We start from the raw sequence: 19,643 nt of genomic DNA, 5'->3' as shown, positions 1-19,643 counted from the left end.
AGGCACGCCTCCACCAAAGCAGTGACGCTCAGTTCAGGGTCCCTTCCCATGCAACCCCAGTAGGGGGACGAATATCAAGTTTCACCCAGGCATGGGAAGGGATAACTTCCGACAGATGGGTGCTGTCAACAGTATCCAATGGGTACTGCATAGAACTACTGCAACGTCCCCTAAACCATCCTCCAAGACAAAAAGTCCACTCTTTACAACATCAGAAGATCCTCCTCGAGGAGATCGCCATTCTGCTAGAAAAGGACGCGATAGAACTCGTCCCAGGACACCAGGTAAACAAGGGTATCTATTCAACTTACTTCCTTGTGCCAAAGAAAGATTTAACAATGCGCCCAGTTTTAGACTTACGGCCTGCCAACAAGTATGTCAAGCCACAAAAATTCCGTATGACCACACTACAAGAGGTAATCCCACTCCTAAAAAAGGGGGATTACATGGCAACCTTGGATATGAAAGATGCCTATTTTCATATTTCCATGCTCCCGGCGCACAGAAAATACTTGCGCTTCAAGGTGGACAGTCGCCACTACCAATTCAAGGTACTGCCCTTCGGGATAGCTTCTGCACCAAGGGTATTCACCAAGGTACTGGCGGTGGCAGCTGCACACCTACGCAGGGAGGCAATCCCAGTGTACCCTTATCTGGACGACTGGCTCATAACGGGGGAAACCCCAGGAATCTGCAGGTCAAACATTCAGAGGACCATCGACCTCCTCCACGAATTAGGCTTCTCCATCAACGAGAAAAAGTCAAGTCTGGTGCCAAGCACCTCAAAACAGTTTCTAGGAGCTATCCTAGATACTCAGAAAGGATTGACCTTCCCTTCGGAAGAGAGAATTCGGAACATACTTCTGCAAATTCCGCATTATCAGTCAGGTCAACAGATAACAGTACGCAAAGCTATGCGGTTACTCGGCATGATGGCGTCATGCATTTACCTGGTCCCCCACGCGCGTCTGCGCATGCGTCCCATGCAGGAATGGTTGGCGAAACAGTGGTCTCAGGCAAGTGGTCAGTGGGACGATCTAGTGGTCGTTTCGCCAACACTTGTACAGAACCTACACTGGTGGACAAGAGAGAATCTCGCAAAGGGGAAACCCTTTTACGATCCCGAAGTACAGGCAGTGGTAACTACAGATGCATGCCTGATGGGGTGGGGAGCTCACCATCTCCACCACACAGCTCAGGGTCTCTGGTCTCACTCAGTAGCCAAGAACCACATCAATCTGCTAGAGCTTCTGGCAGTATTCCGAGCGCTGCAGGCGTTCGAGCCCCATCTACTAAACTTGTCGGTGCAGATCAGGACGGACAGCACGACAGCCATGTTCTATCTGAACAAGCAAGGAGGGACTCGTTCGCCAAATCTGTCCAAGCTTGCCCAGAAAATATGGAGATGGGCACTCAGACGGAACATCTTCCTGTCATCGCAACATGTTCCAGGGGAGCTCAATTCCCTAGCGGATGCTCTAAGCAGAGACTCCCTCCCAGAAGAACACGAATGGGTCCTTCACAGAGACGTAGTAGAAGATCTCTTCTCTCAGTGGGGTTTCCCCACTATAGACCTATTCGCCACAAGCGAAAACAAACAATGCCCAGGATTTGCATCCAGGTTCCCACAACCGGACTCCCAGGGGAATGCCCTGTGGATGAACTGGTCAGGGATGTTTGCGTACGCTTTCCCACCAACTCCTCTCATCAGGAAGGTGGTGTACAAGATGAACAAGGAATCGATGACGCTCATCCTAGTTGCTCCCATGTGGGCGAGACAACCATGGTTTCCACACCTACGCAGGATGGCGGTATGCGAGCCCATCAGACTCCCAGCCTGGTACAACCTTCTGTCCCAGCAACAAGGTCAAACAGTGCATCAGGAACCCAACTCTATGAACCTAGCAGCATGGCTCCTGAAGTCATAGAGTTTGGACATCTCAAATTACCACAGAGGTGTATGGACATTCTAAAAGAGTCTAGGAAACCAAATACAAGGCACTGTTACTTTGACAAGTGGAAAAGATTCGTTATCTGGTGCCAGTGTAAACAAATCAACCCGGTTGATTAGACTCCTTCCAACGTTGTAACATACATGCTCCACCTGCTGGATGCAGGGTTGGTTTTTAACTCTCTGAAAGTACACCTGGCAGCCCTCTCAGCCTACACCACATCCCATAACAAGGTTTCGTGGTGGAAAGTACCAGTGGTTAAAGCCTTCATGGAAGGAGTAAAGAGACTTCACCCTCCTATCTCGAACCCACCGCCAGGATGGGATCTCAATGTGGTGCTATCTAAGCTCATGGGGCCCCCCTTCGAACCCATGCATAAAAGTAGTCTCAAACACCTGACTTATAAAACGGCCTTCTTAGTAGCCATTACCTCCATAAGAAGGGTCAGTGAAATTCAGGCTCTGTCAGTGCAAGATCCTTTCTTTACTATCCACAAGGACAAACTGGTTTTACGCACACACCCTAGATTCTCACCAAAATTCATATCCAAGTTCCATGTAAACCAGTCCATCGAGCTTCCGGCTTTCTTCCAAAACCCACAAAGCTCAGCTGAGGTGAAACTACACACCCTAGATGTGCGTAGGGCGGTCTTATACTATGTAAATAAAACCAGACCGCTAAGGAAAACAGATCAACTGTTTGTCTCCGTAGCTACAGGCAGAGAGGGGGATCGCGTCTCTAAGGGCGCTATCTCAAAGTGGATTATCAACTGTATACAGCTGTGTTACTCTCTTTCTGAAAAAACTCTGCCTTTTACGCCAAGGGCCCACTCTACCAGAGGCATTGGGGCCACTCTGGCTTTCATTGCAAATGTTCCCCTTGACACCATTTGCAAAGCAGCTACTTGGAGCTCTATTCACACTTTTACTCAGCATTACTGCATTGACACTCATTCCAAGGCAGATACACAAGTGGGACAAGCGGTTCTAAGACACCTGTTTGCTCATGACCCTTCTCACATCCCACCTCCTTCTTCTGGTACTGCTCGCTAATCTATGCACAGCATGTGATCTAAGCAGATCCACAAGCCTCAGAAGGGATACATTACTCACCGTAATCGTATTTCTGATGCTTGTATCTGCTTAGATTCACATGCGACCCACCCTTCCTCCCCTCCGAGAGAAGGCGCATGGTTGCTTGTAGTCTAACCTTTCTGTCTATCTGCTTGGACTATCTGTACTCACGCTACTCCTCATGCTACCTCAAGTCAGGAAAAACACAATCTGGGGATCCTAGACGCGTGAGGGATCATGGGTACAGGGGACGTCACACTAGGGATAGTATTACTGGCACGCCCTGTGTCGACGCCCATTTTTCGACTTCGAAAAACAAACTGTAATACTCCGCAGCTTCCACTAGATGTCGGCCTATGCACAGCATGTGAATCTAAGCAGATACAAGCATCAGAAATACGATTACGGTGAGTAATGTATCCCATATATATATAGCAACAATCACCAATGTGGAATGTGGTGACAAAACAATTAAAGTAAGTAAAGCAATTGAATTCATTTATAGTAATGCATAATAGAAAACACAGGAAAAAGAACAGTTTTGGCTTGTGAATAGATGGCGCTTAGGTTAAGGTTTCCCCCTGCAAAGTTCTCAATTCACAAATGAGCAATTCTACACAGATGTAAGTAATCAGAAGGTATTCAGGAATAAGAACAGAGTACAGTGTTTGAATACAATCTTCCCTCCGCAAACAAGAGAGAAAAGTGTTTTTGGGAAATTTACACTTTTTTTAAAATGACAGTTGAAAAAGGCTTTGTGAAGCAATGAAAAGTGTGCAAAAAAGCTTAATTTGATGTAAATTCCTATGCGAACAACACTGAATAGGTTCTAACCAACATAAGCCACAATATGATCAACAGTACACACTTTAAATGAGAATGGAAGTTAAGAAACACTTTGAATGGGAAAAGACATGTGTAAAACTTTGCAAAAATGTGAATTTGCGCCTTATTTCCGCAATGCAATGTTGAATACAAAACTGGTCATATATACTGTTTTGCAATGTCGTAGATGTAGCTACAGGTCTTACGTTTGACTGAGAGTTGAAGTTAGATCTCTAGCTATAAAACTGAAGAAGTTATGTAATTTTAATGAGAGGCATTTGGAGAAAAAAAATAGAGCACAGAAAAGGAAAGCAGAAATTTGGTTTTAAAAATGACAGATTGGTTTGATTTAAACTATATTAATGACTAATAAAAAGAAGAATGCTGCCTGGGAATCTCCACAGTTGCGCATGACTGCTTGTAACTCTTCACGTGGGGTATACTACGTTTTCTTGATGGGAATTACTTTGAGATTGTAAACAGGGTTGCAAGAGTGGTTCTGACGATATTAGAGTTTCTGAAGTTAGCGAAGATGGGTTATGGACTGGGATAGGACAAGGCAAATACACTATGGGTTATTATGATTCCTGTTTATACTTACAGTGCATTATAAATTCAGATTGGACTGTCAAATTCTGGTCATCACGTGTCAGGTCTACCGGCAGCAGGGTACCTCTGCCGTGATGGTCAGCTGGGCGGTTCTGGTCAATTGTACTGCACCTCAGATTGGATTGGATTGGCCCTTCTGGTCACTGGACACGGTAGATGAGCGAGATGGCGAGTTTCAGCGGGCAAGCTTTAATGGTAGCAAGCCAGACTGGATCAGAATTAATTACCCTTAGGTTTGGGATGGTTCAAGATTTGGGCCTAGCTGAAAAGAGTTCAGCAAATGCAGAGGCCTGGGTTTTGCAAATAAGTCTGGATTCAGCTGCAAGATGAAAAGTTCTGGAACAGAATGAAGAAGTCAGGAACAAAGTGCTGCGTGGAAATCAGGATGAAGTCAGGAATCGGTGTGCCTCTGTGTGTGGTGAAGTTCCTATATTATCATGCCAAGTGACATCACAAAGTTTATGGTAGGGGCAGAATTACAGTCCACACCCACTTGGCTGTGATAGGTCAAAGGCACTTGCCTTTTCTTGATTGGAAGTCAGAAAGAGCGGTCATATTTTATGATGCGATTAGGAAATCCCACATTGATTTGAACCACAATTTAACTTTCCCACAAAAGCACATTTCTATAATTATGCCCCCTAATAAAATCAGACACATGCATTACATATTTGATGGGTTCTCCAGCATGGGGTCTGGCATGGATTCACATGCTCATGAATATTCCCTGTCATCAGGCCGGGAATCCTCGGTATAGAAAAAATCAGTATCAGTTTCTTTTCTTATCTGTCTTTCTTAGTAGTAACCAATCACTGGTCTCTGGGTCATACTGCCCCCAGCCAATGACTGCCCTCTCCCTAAGCCCTGCCTCTGGCAGCCATCCTCAGATTTTTACCGCACATTCAAGTGTTGGGAGTCCTCGTGCTGTAGCTCTCGAGCTTTTGCTGCGTTTTCGCGCTTTTTCAGGAGATTTTTCTAATTTTTCAGTTAAATAGAGCCTCAAGCTCCACCATTTCTACATCCGATCAACGGGGATCCGTTTCAGAGTTTTCTGTGCCCCTCAAGGGTGAAGATTTTGTCGAGTTACGCTTTTGGAGGATTCCAGAAGTTCTGATGCCTACCCCGGACATGGCCCAGGAGAAAGGAAGCTCGACGCCCGGGAAGCTGTTCAGGACCTGCCCTGGATGCCAGCTTCAGAATGTTTTCAAGGAGGACGAGCATTCGTTATGCCTCTACTGTCTCCATGAGGACAAGACGCACACGGAGAAGGACTGTGCGTTTTGTGGGAACATGTCAGAGCAGACGATGAAGAATCACCACCTCCGTCTCGCCAACTGGCTGGAAGGGAAGTGCCCGTCAGGCGAGAAGAAGAAAAAGAAGTCCGAGCGGTCTTCCAAGTCCTCTGAGGGCGCCCCGGCGACGGGGGCCCAACAAAAGGCCAAGCACCGCAAGTCCGTGGGCACCGGGAGCGCCGAACGGTCGGGCCCCTTGGCTGCTAGACAGGACGCATCCTCACCGGCGCCATCAACCACGAGCTAACGCTCTGGCTCGGGTAAGAGGAAGTCCGAGAACCCGGCGAAGCTTCTGGAGAGGCCCCGGTCGATCTCGAAGATTCCGGCAGAGGGGGAGCGAGGCTCGGACCCTCCCCCCAAGGTGAAGGTACCAGGCGTACAGAAGGTGAAGATGGCCTTAATTCACCCTGCTAAGACCTCGATTGAGGATGTCGCAGCGGCCCTTGCTCAGCCAGTGGAGGCTACGCCAGTGGAGGCGACGCCAGTGGAGGCGACCTCAGGACCCAGCGTCTCCCTGCCACCGTGGAGGGAGTCGTCTTTCAGGCCCATTTAGAAGACCCCCACGAAGTCCTTGTTGGAAAAGGTGGGGGAGGGGCAGGTGGCCATCCTGGATACGGACACGACCTCTGAAGAAGAGCTCAGGGAAGTCGTAGAAGAGGCCCAGCCCATCGGGAGGGATCCCGACGAGGGCGACGACGAGAGCGGCGGTGTCGCCGACGAGGTTCCCCAAGAGCCCTCGCGCCCGTTGTTTCTGGCGCCGCAGGACACTTTGCCGGCCATTTTGTCAGCGATTCAGTCCTTATGCTCGGAGATGAGGACAAGGTTGCCCCTCCCCCCAACGGAGGTACCTGAGCCAGACCTGACGGGGGAACCGGAGCCGGGACCTTCGGAAAGTCCACCGCATAAGAGGAGGAGGACGCATCATGCGCCACCTCTCCCACCTCTGCGGTCTGCTCTGCCTTCCCCCCGGTCTACTACCCATGGGGATGATACAGGCATGGACACGGCTACTACAGGTACAGATGACGACGAAGGTGACGACAGGACGTGTCCCCCGTCACCCTCTGCTCGTGCTTCACCGCCCGACCAGATTGGATCCTTTCATGCCATGATTTCCAGGCCATCTGAGCTCTTCCAGCTCTGCCCAGAAAAGAAGGAGGAAGGGTTCCTTTACCAACGGCGCAAGGCTAAAAGGAAGACGGTCCTCACCGTACCACTTCTTGATGACATCTGGGATGAGGGGCTTGCCCTCCTCAAGAACCCTGCCACGGCGCCGGCAAAGAGGGACCGGTACGAGAAGTACCGGGTCTCCGACGCTGCCCCCTTGTGCCTTCGGGCGCAACCCACCCCGGATTCGGTCGTCTTGGCAGCGGCAAAGAAGAAAGCTGGGGGGGCATCGGCCTCGACATTAACTTCCACGCTGGACGGCGAGGGCAGGAAGCTGGACAGGATGGGACGACGGGTCATCTCATCCGCAGCGACGACTATCAAGGCGGCCAACGCCCTGGCTATCGTAGCCCGCTACGACAGGGAGTTGTTGTTCAAAATCGCCCCTCTGTTGGACTTCCTTGCGGACGCCAAAAGGGCTGAGGCCCTTGAAATTCTACAGGAAGGTGAGATTGCTTCGGACCACGCCATAACGGTGGCAACGGACATCGCCGACACCGGTTTCCGTCAGCTGGGCAACAGCGTTTGCCTGAGATGACAAGGATGGCTCAAGGCGACGTATTTCCGCCAGGACGTACAAACCAAGGGTTTTGTACATGCCCTTCGACGGGAACAACCTGTTTGGGAAGGCGGTTGATGAGTCCATTCAGGCCATCAAGACGGACACGGAGACTGCCTGGGCACTGGGAGTGCTCCAACAATGACGGCCGTCCTTTCGGAGCTCCGGAGGCAGACAAGGTGCCTCCAAGAGATCCGGCAGTGGCTCCTCCACGTACCGCCAAGCGGCAAGATCTTCGTCCCAGGAAGCCTACAGGGAACGCGGCAAGTCAGGTGGTGCCCATCGTCGTCGCCAGGGAGGTCAAGAAGGCTAGGCGGCCTCCAAACAAGATTGAACCGACCGTGGGGTCGGGCCCCCGCCGAAGCACCCCGGTGGGAGGCCAGCTGGCGAGGTTCGTCAGCGTGTGGGAGTCCATCTCCACCGACCGTTGGGTGTTGGTGTCCCTGGCCCAAGGGCACGCCCTGGAGTTTCAGAAGAAGTGCCCCCGCGTTCCAGCCGTGGCCAGGAAGGAAAATCACGTCCCTCAACTAAGTAAGGGCGATGCTCAAGAAGGGTGCCATCGAGCTGGTCCCAAAGAGGCTTCGGGGCTCCGGAGTTTACTCAAGGTACTTCCTTGTAAAAAAGAAGACAGGAGGATGGCGCCCCATCCTGGACCTGCGACGACTGAACAAGTACATCAAGGCACAGAAGTTCCGGATGGTCACCCTCCAGCACGTGCTGGGACAGCTGGAGTAGGGCGATTTCCTGTCGTCGTTGGACTTGGAGGATGCGTACTTCCACATCCCCATTCTAAAAAGACACCGAAAGTTCCTCAGGTTCGTGGTCCAAGGGCGGCACTACCAGTTCAAGGCCCTCCTGTTCGGATTGAAGTCGGCACCCAGGGTGTTTACCAAGTGCCTCGCACCCGTGGCGGCGCGGCTGCGCCTACAGGAGATCCACGTCTACCCCTACCTGGACGACTGGCTCATCCGGGCAAGGACAAGAGAGCTCGCCGTGGAGCACACTGCGAAGACCGTCCAGCTGCTCACTTACCTGGGATTCTCCAACTTTCCAAAATCCCACCTGGTTCCATCGCAAGTCGCCCTGTTTCTGGGAGCCAAGCTCGACACAGTGGCGCGGCTGGCCTCGCCGTCGGAGGAAAGGACCAGGACCATTCTGGGCAAGGTGCAGCGTCTGCTGGCCACGGACATGGTCAGGGTAAGATCTATCAAGTCGCTTCTCGGGATGATGTCCTCCTGCATTTATCTGGTGTGCCTTTGCAGGCTTCGGATGCGCCCCTTACAAGAGTTCCTCGACGCCCGCTGGGTCCAGTCGACGGGCAGCTTCGAGGACGGGATCCCTCTCAACGAGATGTTCCGTCAGGCGATCCGGTGGTGGGGTACCCGCTCTCATCTGTCGGCAGGCACGGACTTTCAGACCCCAGCTCACCAGGTGACGGTGACGACGGATGCCTCCCTGGAAGTTTGGGGAGTGCACTCCGGAGATCTTCACGCGAGAGGCCTTTGGCACCCGGAGGAGAAGTCACTCCACATCAACATCTTGGAGCTCCGCACATTGTTCTGGGCCCTCAGGTCTTTTCTTCTGTCCCTCAAGGGCAAGGTGGTGAGGATCTTCACCGACAACACCACCACGATGATCTACATCCGGAAGCAGGGCGGAACCAGATCCCCTGCCCTATCCAAGGAATCCCAGGATCTGTGGCATTAGGCCGTCGCCCAAGGGATGTTTCTGGTGCCTTTTCATCTGGCAGGAATAAAAAACACGATCGCCGACTCACTCAACAGAGAGCTGCGCTCGTGCCACGAGTGGGAACTACGCCAGGATCAAGTGGATCGACTCTTCCGACGATGGGGCGAACCCCAAATCGATCTCTTCGCGACGGCGATGAATTCCAAGTGCCGGAGGTTCGCCAGCAGGTTCCCCAGCCGAGGAGCATGGGCGATGCTTTCTCATTCCCCTGGGACAGCCTATTTCTTTATGCGTGCCCTCCGCTGCCATTGCTGCTCCGGCTCATCAACCAGCTCAAGAGGTCCCGGTGCAGGATGATCCTCGTCGCACCGGCGTGGCCGAGACAGATCTGGTTCCCGGACCTTCTGGACTTGTCAACGTCCACACCAGTCAAGCTGCCGACGGACGCAGATCTTCTCTCCAGAGAAGGAGGCGCCATTCTTCACCACAACCCGGAGTCGCTGAACTTGCAGGCCTGGCTCCTGCAGCACTAGAGTTTGGAGGGTACGACATCCCGGCCGACTGCAGAGAGGTTCTTGCAAAGGCCAGGGCATCCTCAACTCTCAAGTGCTACGGACATAATGGAAGAGGTTCTCTGTCTGGTGCCGTGCACAGAAGATTAACCCTCTGCGGATTACGGCCCCTCAAGTATTGCCGTACCTACTGTCATTGGCCAAGACTGGGCTAGCTCACGCTTCCATCAAGATACATCTGGCCGCCATCTCACGATACACCACAACTACGGGACGGGCGTCCTTGTGGTCACATCGACTGGTGGAGGAATGTATGAAAGGATTGTTCCGATCATTCCCGTCGGTGAAGGCCCCTGCCCCGGCGTGGGAGCTCAACGTGGTGCTGACCAGGCTCATGGGGTCCCCATTTGAGCCTATGCCCGGCACCGTTGAAATTTCTTTTGTGGAAGGCAGCGTTTCTCGTGGCCATCACCTCCGCACGACGAATGGGAGAGATCCAGGCCCTATCTTGCAAGCCGCCATACTTGACGTTTCACGACACGAGGGTGGTGCTGAGGACGCACCCCTCCTTCATGCCCAAGGTACCGTCGGACTTCCACCTCAACGAACCCTTGGTGTTGCCAGTTTTCTTCCCGTCTCCTTCGCCGCCGGCTGAAAGGACTCTGCACTCTCTGGACGTAGCTAGAACGCTGAAGTTCTACGTGGACCGCACGAAGAGTTTCCGGAAGACATCACAGCTGTTTGTGAACTTTGGGACTGTGAATCAAGGGAAGGCTCTCTCGAAGACTTCCATTTCCAGATGGCTCTCCGGCTGCATCATGCACTGTCACCGGTTGGCAAACCGACCGCTGCCCGGCCGTCCGAGAGCCCATTCGACCAGAGCGATCGCTGCTACCATGGCGTTCCTGTCTGGTGTGCCCCTGCTGGACATCTGCAGGGCTGCGACGTGGAGGTCGACGTACATCTTCACAAGATCAAGATTCTACTGCGTCGATCGGGACTCCAGGGAGGAGTCCAGGGTCGGCCAAGCAGTGCTGCGCAACCTGTTCGCTTAAGGTGAGCCTGGTGAGGAGGTAAGAGATGCTTAATATTGAGTTGTTGTATTGCTTAATGTTGAGCCTGTTGCCACCTCCCGTGGTTGTGCATGTGTGTACTGCTATGTATTCTCTTATTCATGAGCATGTGAATCCATGCCAGACCCCATGCTGGAGAAGGAACAAGTTACTTACCTGTAGCTGTTGTTCTCCAGCATGGGTCTGGCATGGATTCACATGCGAACCCTCCCGCCTACCCCTCTGCGGCTCTTCACTTGGTCATACTGCCACTTTACGTGCTACCAAATCTGAGGATGGCTGCCAGAGGCGGGGCTTAGGGAGAGGGCAGTCATTGGCTGGGGGCAGTATGACCCAGAGACCAGTGATTGGTTACCACTAAGAAAGACAGATCAGAAACGAAACTGATACTGATTTTTTTCTATACCGAGGATTCCCGGCCTGATGACGGGGAATATTCATGAGCATGTGAATCCATGCCAGACCCATGCTGGAGAACAACAGTTACAGGTAAGTAACTTGTTCCTTATCTTTACATCCAATTCCCATCTCAGTGAGAGCTGTCTTTGTCATTCTGTGGAATTTTGTCAATTTTAATCATAACGGTTTGGCCTAACAATTCCTAATTCAGTACATATCTGGGCAATCATCACTAGAGCATTGGTATACAATATTAGACTTGCAGCATTAATAGTTTTGGCGCAGTCAGTGTTTTGGTGTATTTTTGGTTCCTTATGCAGTACAGGGTTCACTCACGTCGCCAAAGAAAGAGGATAAAATTAGATTTACAACTACCAACTTTTAGTTTTGTCCTTCTTCATGTTCCAAAGTTAAAGAGTTTCAAAACTTAATCACAAATATGCATTTAAACAACAGATATCTTTTAGCAGTTTTTTCTCTCCTTTCAACAGGCAACAGCTGTCACATTCCTTTGATCAGGGTGGGGTGTCCTCTTCCTCGAGAGGCAAGTTCCCGGCCCCTCCCATGTAGGGATCAGTAGGCAGCCTGCCGTTGTCCTTGGCTGGGCCAGAGTCGAATGTCTAATCAGTTCATTGTTGTCAATATGTGAGAACCTCCAGCATCAATTAAGCCTTCCTGCAGCTGCAAGGTGTTTACATGAAGTGTCATATTTCCAAGGCATGGCACTGTCAATTCAAAATGAATTATTTAATTCCAAACTGGGTTTTGACTTTAAAGAATTACCTACAGCTTTCATTACAACATATAACTTGAACACAGTTTACAGGTAGATTTTGATATTTAAAGAATTAGGCCCTTCACAAAAACATGCTTTTAAACAGGCAAATTTTGCACTTTCTCCCTGAAAAAGCACATCTAAACGGAGTCTTTTAAATCACTTTTCTTAGGCAGCACATACACTTTTAATTCAGCATTATTTCTGTCCTTGAGTGCTGGGTTTTGTTTTGCAATCTGGATATATGTATCCAGCCTGTGTTTGTAGTTTTCTCTGTACAGCTGAAATTGTTATATGTTGCCACTTTTAGCCACGTCTTTCCCAGGTAACTGAAAACAAACTGTTGCTGGCCTGGTTTTTCATAAAATACATTTCTTAGCTGCTGTCAGTCAGTGAGGCCCGTTTTCTCTGAGCCACCTGGAGGATCTGTGATTTCAGTACACTTTTAATTTCAATGGTTCACTGGAAAATGAATGGGTCTAGTGGTAAAACAGCACTGTGAAGATTGCAAAAGCTGCATTTTAAAAGGCATTTTCAGTTTTTAGCCCAATTCTGTGGCCTTGCTTCATGTTAACTGTAACAGCACCCACTGGCATTCTCCTGCAGTGAGAATTCTGTCGCCACCCCCACTTTCACTGTGTGGCAGTGGTGTGCAGACTTTAGTGAGTGTGACCCATGCACAGTTTTGCAGTTATTTGCGCGCACAGTGGTTAGCGCATCAGTTTCTTGCTGTTTCTTTCCCCATTTGTAAATTGAGACCGTGGGGCTCATTTGTATGGGTTAAAATATCCCACAACAACCAAAAGAAAAAGTCTACAAAATCACATTAAAATACATGAGAGTGGGGAAAAAAGGGTCTCACTCTCTCCAGGTTAAAAAAAATCATGCACAAAATACATACAGAGACGTAGAGCCGTTTTACCGACGTGTTGACCTGGCTCCTTAAGAACAACTACAGGACAATCCTATGACAGAAAGATCAACCCACGTCCACTTGCTACCCCTTTCTCTTACTCCCAGGTCAATACTACCTAGTATTTTTTAACAAATAAATGCTAGGTCACCACACACAAATTATACTAAACGTTTTTATTTCATATAAATCACAATACCAAATGTAATAACCTTCTAAGAACAACTCCTAAAATTTGCAAACAATTCCAAAAACTCATTTTACAAAATGTATCCTAAAACCATTTTCCATATGTAAAACAAGCTGTGTTGTGCTCAACCCTATGACATCCTGCCTATACAAAGCTAAACCATATACAAAAAAAGAGATCACACTTTCTCGAAAGACAAAAAAATTGTCTATAGCCCACTGGTTCCTTTTGACTAAAGGATACCACATGTACAGTATACCATCTGTTAAAAACACTCGACCGCAATCACTGCTACCCTGGGGTAAATTCAACTCGATATATTGTATTACTAGTATATTGTCACTAAATCACAATACATTTTGATTGCCCAACATGTTTCGTTCTTCTTCATTCCATTTCATATATTATACCAGAACTTCATCAGGGTGACCATCTATTCCCTTCTCTCATGTCTCTTCATCTTTGGGGAGTTCACTACTGTACAACACTACACTCAACTGGATATATGCCACCCAACACAAGGGTATTGCGGGGGGCACTTTGCTACACACTTCTTGACCTGGGAGAGCAAAACTGAGGGAAAAATAACAAGAAACAGCAGTCAGTAATGAACGTTTCACTGCTGTACTACTTACACAGTAACTAAGTATACTAAAGTAAGTCTTACCGTGTCGTTCTTCTACAAAATCACTCGACATCGGTTAGTTTAGGGGAGAGTCTCAACCATTGTGTAGGACTACTCAATTCCTGAAAACACACAAGACAGGTAGACAACTTAACCAGTGCAAAAAATCTTGAGATGTAAACTATCTTAAAATCTGTTCAATCAACATGTACCGATTCCAATTTATACTTCAGGTACCACAGAGCCACTCCAATTCAATTCACAATAGCTCGACGTGAGCAACTGCAGAAAACACTATCAACATGCATGTACTAATTATTGTGACCAGTATTATTTCACTAATAGAATAATCCACTATGTGTCATTATCTTCTCTCCAATCATCAAATACGGATACACTATGTTTCTAACACTGATGTCTCAATCTCATTGACAATAGACATGTGTATTACCTCTTCATAAGAGGGACCTTATGAACTGACTCGCATCTGATGACACGGAAACCCGTGTGTCTTAATATCGAATTGCGCTGTCGCTGCACCTCTTGTGGCTTGAAGCACCGGAAGTTACTGCCGCTAAAAAATAAGCGGGTGAAATCCCCATTAGTTCATTACGAATCTCTCAAGACTCGTCTCAGTCACATCATCATCATACCCTATCGTGTCACGAACAATAAATCGCTTCATGTCCTCAAAATCCAGCAAAGTTGCTGGGGGTCTCAAAGGTGGAGGGAATTGGCAAATACCACGCAGTACCAGGCAGATTGAGCCAGCTTGCCCTTTCCTCTCAAGCCGACCACTAGCTGTCTCCCCTTTGCCTCCTGTGGGACTGAGACTCCACGCTCTGCTCAGTATGGGCCCGATAGCATCCCAGGGTCCAGGGGGACTCCACCTACCCCTTCTACCAGTCATTCCTTGGAGTCATCGCACAACCGGGGGGCCCGAAAACACCAGTCTGGGTTGGTGCGGGTAATCCGCACCAGCAGAACCAGGTCCACCTCCTCTGCGTTTGTGCGCTGCAGCTGACTGCTGTTGAACCGGTGTGCGCCCTTATGTATGAAGCGCGCCACTTTCAGCGGGTCCCACTCGCAGCTCCGCCACACAGGCAGCACACCACCGTCACTGCTACTTCTCTTGGCTCTCGCTGGGAGACCCACTCGTCCTCGCAGGGGACGGGATGAGGAGGGGCCCCGCTCTGGACCTCCAATCCACCTAAAGGCCGCCCCGGGGTCCACCTCAGTCCAGGAACAATTTTTCCTGCACTTTGACTCAAGGGGCAGTTCCGCGCCAACATCACCTGGGCGCGGCTGCTTCACTGAGCACACACCGATCACGGCACTATTCAGTAACAGCGACTGCTACGAGGCTAGTGTCCCGTGTAATCCCCACCTCAATCTGCCACAAAACTCTGCTTTTTGGCATGGTTTTCATTCCTTCTAGTCTGCATTTGACTCCTTTCGAATCCCGCCTGCACGGAGCACCAGAGACATGCGTCCTCAGGGGAAAGCAGCCATCTTGGAACCTACAGAAGACTTTAAGTGACACACAGCTATTCTAGGCAGATAACACCTAATGTTGTAGACTTTATTACAGTTGCTGTTCAGATCAGTGGAACAGAGATTGAGTTAAGCAATAACTCTAACTTATTTTAAGATGGCACACAGCTAACTCAAGGGAAGTAAAACCCTACTTTTTAAAGGAGCTATCAGCAACTTAAAGATAAGTATAACCTAAGGCAGACTTATTCTAGACAGGCTAGCAGCAAGTCAGGGGAAGCAATACCGAATTGGGGCACTCACACGTTTATATCCTAACAGGAATAGTAAAGTGAAGCCAACAGCATTACTTTTGAGGAAGAGGCACAACCAATTCACAGGTGTGTAAAATAACCTTGTATATACTGTTCAAAATGGCACAACACACATTCATGGTAAGTAAGAACTTTTGTAACTGTTCCCCTTCCTAGTTAGTTAACAACCAACTCTTTAACAAGTAGGTACTTGTTAAACCTTTCATGACCAAATCCTTTACTTACCAGTCTTCCCCTATTCTATTGCTTGAGTTCACTCGAGAGCAGAAGAGGGACCCTAGTATTCTAGGAGCCAGCTGTAGGCATGATGTGATAGGCTTCTGTTGCAAGCAAAGTCAGAGTTCCTGAGGAAGACTGTTCAACAAGTATTTCAATTTAAAGTTAGTTAGGGTCCAGGGGCTTCTGAGAAGACACCCTAGGAGGATTCCAGTGGTTGGCCTGGGTGAACTGGATGAGAGGACTCCCAATCACAAGAACACCCCACAGCTTTACAGAAATAACGCAGGCTTAAGGTAAGTAAATGGCCCAGCCAACAGAGTACCTTAGCACGGAAGAAGAGGTGCAGCCATAAGACTTAAGGATCTGCAGCCAAAAACCTGGTCGCTGAATTCTTTGTCATGAAGGCTGAAGACAGGACACTGGGAGGGCTTCTGCAGCAGGGATCAATGGGGAAGCAGGCAGGCAACAGATTCTTCAAGGCTGAGTGTTGCTCTGTGGTTTTGGCGCCCTTTTCAGGAGCCAGAAGAATACTGAATATTGCTGATTGGATTCTCGTCGTTTGTAAGGTCCAGCACTTTGGTGAGGGGACTTTTCCGCACTTGATTCACATCTCTAGAGGTAGTTTCAGCTTGATTCGGAAGGTCATGCACCGCACAATGGCTTGAGAATATTGGGGTATTCCAGCCTGCAGTGTTGAAGCATGAAGTCGGATGGCTCAATATGCAGGTCTTCTTGAGTCCAGCGGGTCTCACCAGACTCTGGGTTGGGTTGTCCTTTTCCGAGTCCCCAGATCTCTTGGAAGGAAGGGTAACAGCAGGTTTCGGTTACACAGCAGGCTCTCTGGTTGCTGGAAATCGTCTTGGCTGTGTTTTCTTCATCTTCCTCTTCGGATTCAGGTCCAGTGGTCCACTACCTCTTCAGCTTCCAGGATCTGGCTTTTATGCAGAATACCCAGCCAATCAAACAGACTTGCAACCTTCAAACTTGGAGTGGGGGATGGCAGTCCTTTCAGGACAGCCAGCCTCCCAGTTAGAACTGGATTCTCGGAGTCAGGTCGGAAGACAAAGGGCTGCAGAGTGTTTGACTCCTCCCTCACTTCCTGCCTTCACAGACACTCTGGAGCCTGAGCGAGCTTGACTGAAGTCTCCCGCCGAAGATAAAATTGATGCAAAGGATTTTCCCACCCTGGAGGTCACGGAAAGGAACTAGAAAGAACAAAACAATGAAATGGGGAAAAAGAAGACATGAGCCATTTTGGTAAAATGAACACGCATGAGTGCCTTTACGGGGGCTGTGGAAACTAAAAAGGTTCACTGCCACCCGCCATTTAAGGTAAGGTTGTCCCTGTAACAGAAATGTTAGTTAAAATGAGAAAAGGGGATTGTATCTCCTCAGCCCTCCACATAAGGTGTAGTGTTCTGGTCTCACCTAAATAAAGTTTAGAGCGGATATCATATCCTTTCTACCCTTGGGAACTGTAGTTCTCACAAGGTTAGCTAGAGAAAGTTAAAGAGGGAGCCCAAAGTGCAACCCAGCAACAATAGGCAGTTCATGCCAAAAGCTGTCAAAGAGGATAAGATTAAAAAAACACTATAGGAGAGTCTTCAAAATGACAACCATAAAAAGAGTAAAAGGATTTCTGAGTGTGGAAAAAGGTTCCCACTCACTGAGGTATAGGGAAAAATAATCCACCAGTGAAGCAAAAAAGTTCTGGGGTTGACACAGGTCAGGAAGAGGTATCATTGCTATGAAAATCTTACCTAACACTTGCCAACTAAATTAATTATAGCTTGTGTTGGGGTTTTAGTTATTCATAAATCTTTGAATGAAATTGTGTAATTAAATTGATGGGGAGATTAGTCTAAATTATTTATTTCCTTTTGGTATTGCATTTTAGTGTAAATGTATGATGATTGAATGTTGCTTAATGAAATGAATCTGTAAGTGTAGATTTATTGTCTAAATGTGTTGTGTGCGTTTTATAAACTAAAAACACAATAAAATAAAAATAAATAAAGTAGGAGCCAGATATTCTGTAACGTCCATGATAAGTTGACTCATGCTAGAATTTCAGATCTTACTGCTAAAATTCAAAGAAGGCTTCAAGAAAAATAAAAATGGAGTACATACTGCAAAAGCTAATTAAACAACTAAGTGAGAGAACCAATGTTGCAGGTAAAGTAACCTTTCATTATTGCACTGTAAATGATTACCATACGAAAGATGCTAATGTGGTGATTTACGAGGAACCTTCAATTTGATTTTCATAATGGGTATAAATATTGTGCGTCTTTATTTCAAAGATAGCCTCAAGCCTGCTCTTTTTTTCATGATATTTGCTCTGATGCCTTATTTTTAATTCAGATCTATTCCTGTAAATGTACTAATTTTCAAATAACCAAGTTCTTGATTGGAACAAAATATATTAGTCTGGTGAATTTCTTTGTCAGTGCAAATGTATGGATGAAAAAAAAGTTGTACAACTTAAACAATTATATATGAAACTAAAGTTTCTTTATTGGCCAATTATAGGGATCCCATATCTCGATTTTACAGCCGCCAGACAAGAAGCAAACATTTGGCCATCAAAAAAATGAACGAGATCCAGAAAAACATAGACGGATGGGAAGGAAAAGACATTGGCCAATGCTGCAATGAGTTCATCATGGAAGGCACTATGATGAGGGTTGGAGCTAAACACGAGCGCCACATCTTCCTATTTGATGGTTTAATGATCAGCTGTAAAGCAAACCACGGACAATCGCGACTCCCAGGCTACAGTAATACAGAGTATAGATTGAAAGAGAAGTTCATCATGAGGAAAATTCAAATTAATGATAAGGAGGACACATGTGAATACAAACATGCTTTTGAACTGGTTTCGAAAGATGAAAATAGTATTCTGTTTTCTGCCAAGTCTGCAGAAGAAAAAAACAGCTGGATGGCTGCTTTGATTTCCCTTCAATATCGTAGTACCCTCGATCGCATGCTTGATTCAGTGTTATTACAAGAAGAAAATGAACAGCCCTTGCGACTTCCCAGTCCAGAAGTATATCGGTTTGTAGAGGAAGACTCTGAAGATAATATTGTTTTTGAAGAAAACCTGCAAGCCCGAGGTGGCATCCCCATTATCAAAGGAGGAACAGTGGTTAAATTAATTGAAAGGCTCACGTACCATATGTATGCAGGTATGGCTTTCTGAAGCATGCTTCACTCGAATGTTTGCCTAATGCTGTATCTCACAAACCAAAACACACGGGTGCAGCATTGAACAGACCTATGGCATGATTAGTGAGGAGGTAAAACCTCAAACACCAATCAACCTGAAAAAGTGTATTCTGAAATTAAAGTTGACCACAATCTGTCCACTGAGCATAGAGCTTAATGAGCACAGAGAGAGTTAAAGATCCCTTTAATGGGACCTAAAAAAGATGCTTTCCACTAGATGCTTTATTATAGAATTGACCTTCTCTTTACAACTAGTACTTTGCTTTGCACCTCCACAGAATGTTTGTTCATTAATCGAAGATCAATGTATTTAAATCATAGATGTTACGCAAACATACATATGCATTTCCAGACCGTTCTCCCCCACACTATGAAACAATATGTAGCAAACAATATCGGCACAATCCAACTACATGATTTAGAAGGCCTTTGTGCATTACGAAAATGAAGCGCTCCTGAGATAGAAATTCATATTGGGAAAACAGAATTAGGCACATTTAGCAGTCGAGATGTTGAAACTACTATACCTTGTGTATTTACAAGGGTGGTATTTAAGACCGCCAAAAAATAAAACATGTTATTCCATGTAAAAAGGTTGATTGAAAGATTGTTGGTGGTCTCCAGTGTCCAGAAATACAATTTAGATTTCATTGTACTCCATAAATCTGTGCAGCTGAGGTTTTTCATAGACCAGTTGCTTACGATTTAAGGGGTATTCACGAATAGTCAACTGAG

The 19,643-nt window shown here is 47.6% G+C and overlaps 1 protein-coding gene across 1 annotated transcript in view; it reads left to right on the top strand.

Moving 5' to 3' along the window:
- Positions 1–19,643, top strand: part of SOS2 (SOS Ras/Rho guanine nucleotide exchange factor 2) — a 1,344,468-nt gene that overhangs the window by 729,692 nt on the left and 595,133 nt on the right. The window contains exon 10 of the mRNA XM_069638977.1: positions 18,213–18,868. Coding sequence (XP_069495078.1) covers positions 18,213–18,868 — 656 coding nt within the window. The remainder of the gene's footprint in view (positions 1–18,212; positions 18,869–19,643) is intronic.

This window comes from Ambystoma mexicanum, chromosome 14 (assembly GCF_040938575.1).
Source record: "Ambystoma mexicanum isolate Mex_15411 chromosome 14, UKY_AmexF1_1, whole genome shotgun sequence".
Taxonomy (NCBI): domain Eukaryota; kingdom Metazoa; phylum Chordata; class Amphibia; order Caudata; family Ambystomatidae; genus Ambystoma; species Ambystoma mexicanum.
This window is presented reverse-complemented; position numbering and strand designations above follow the sequence as displayed.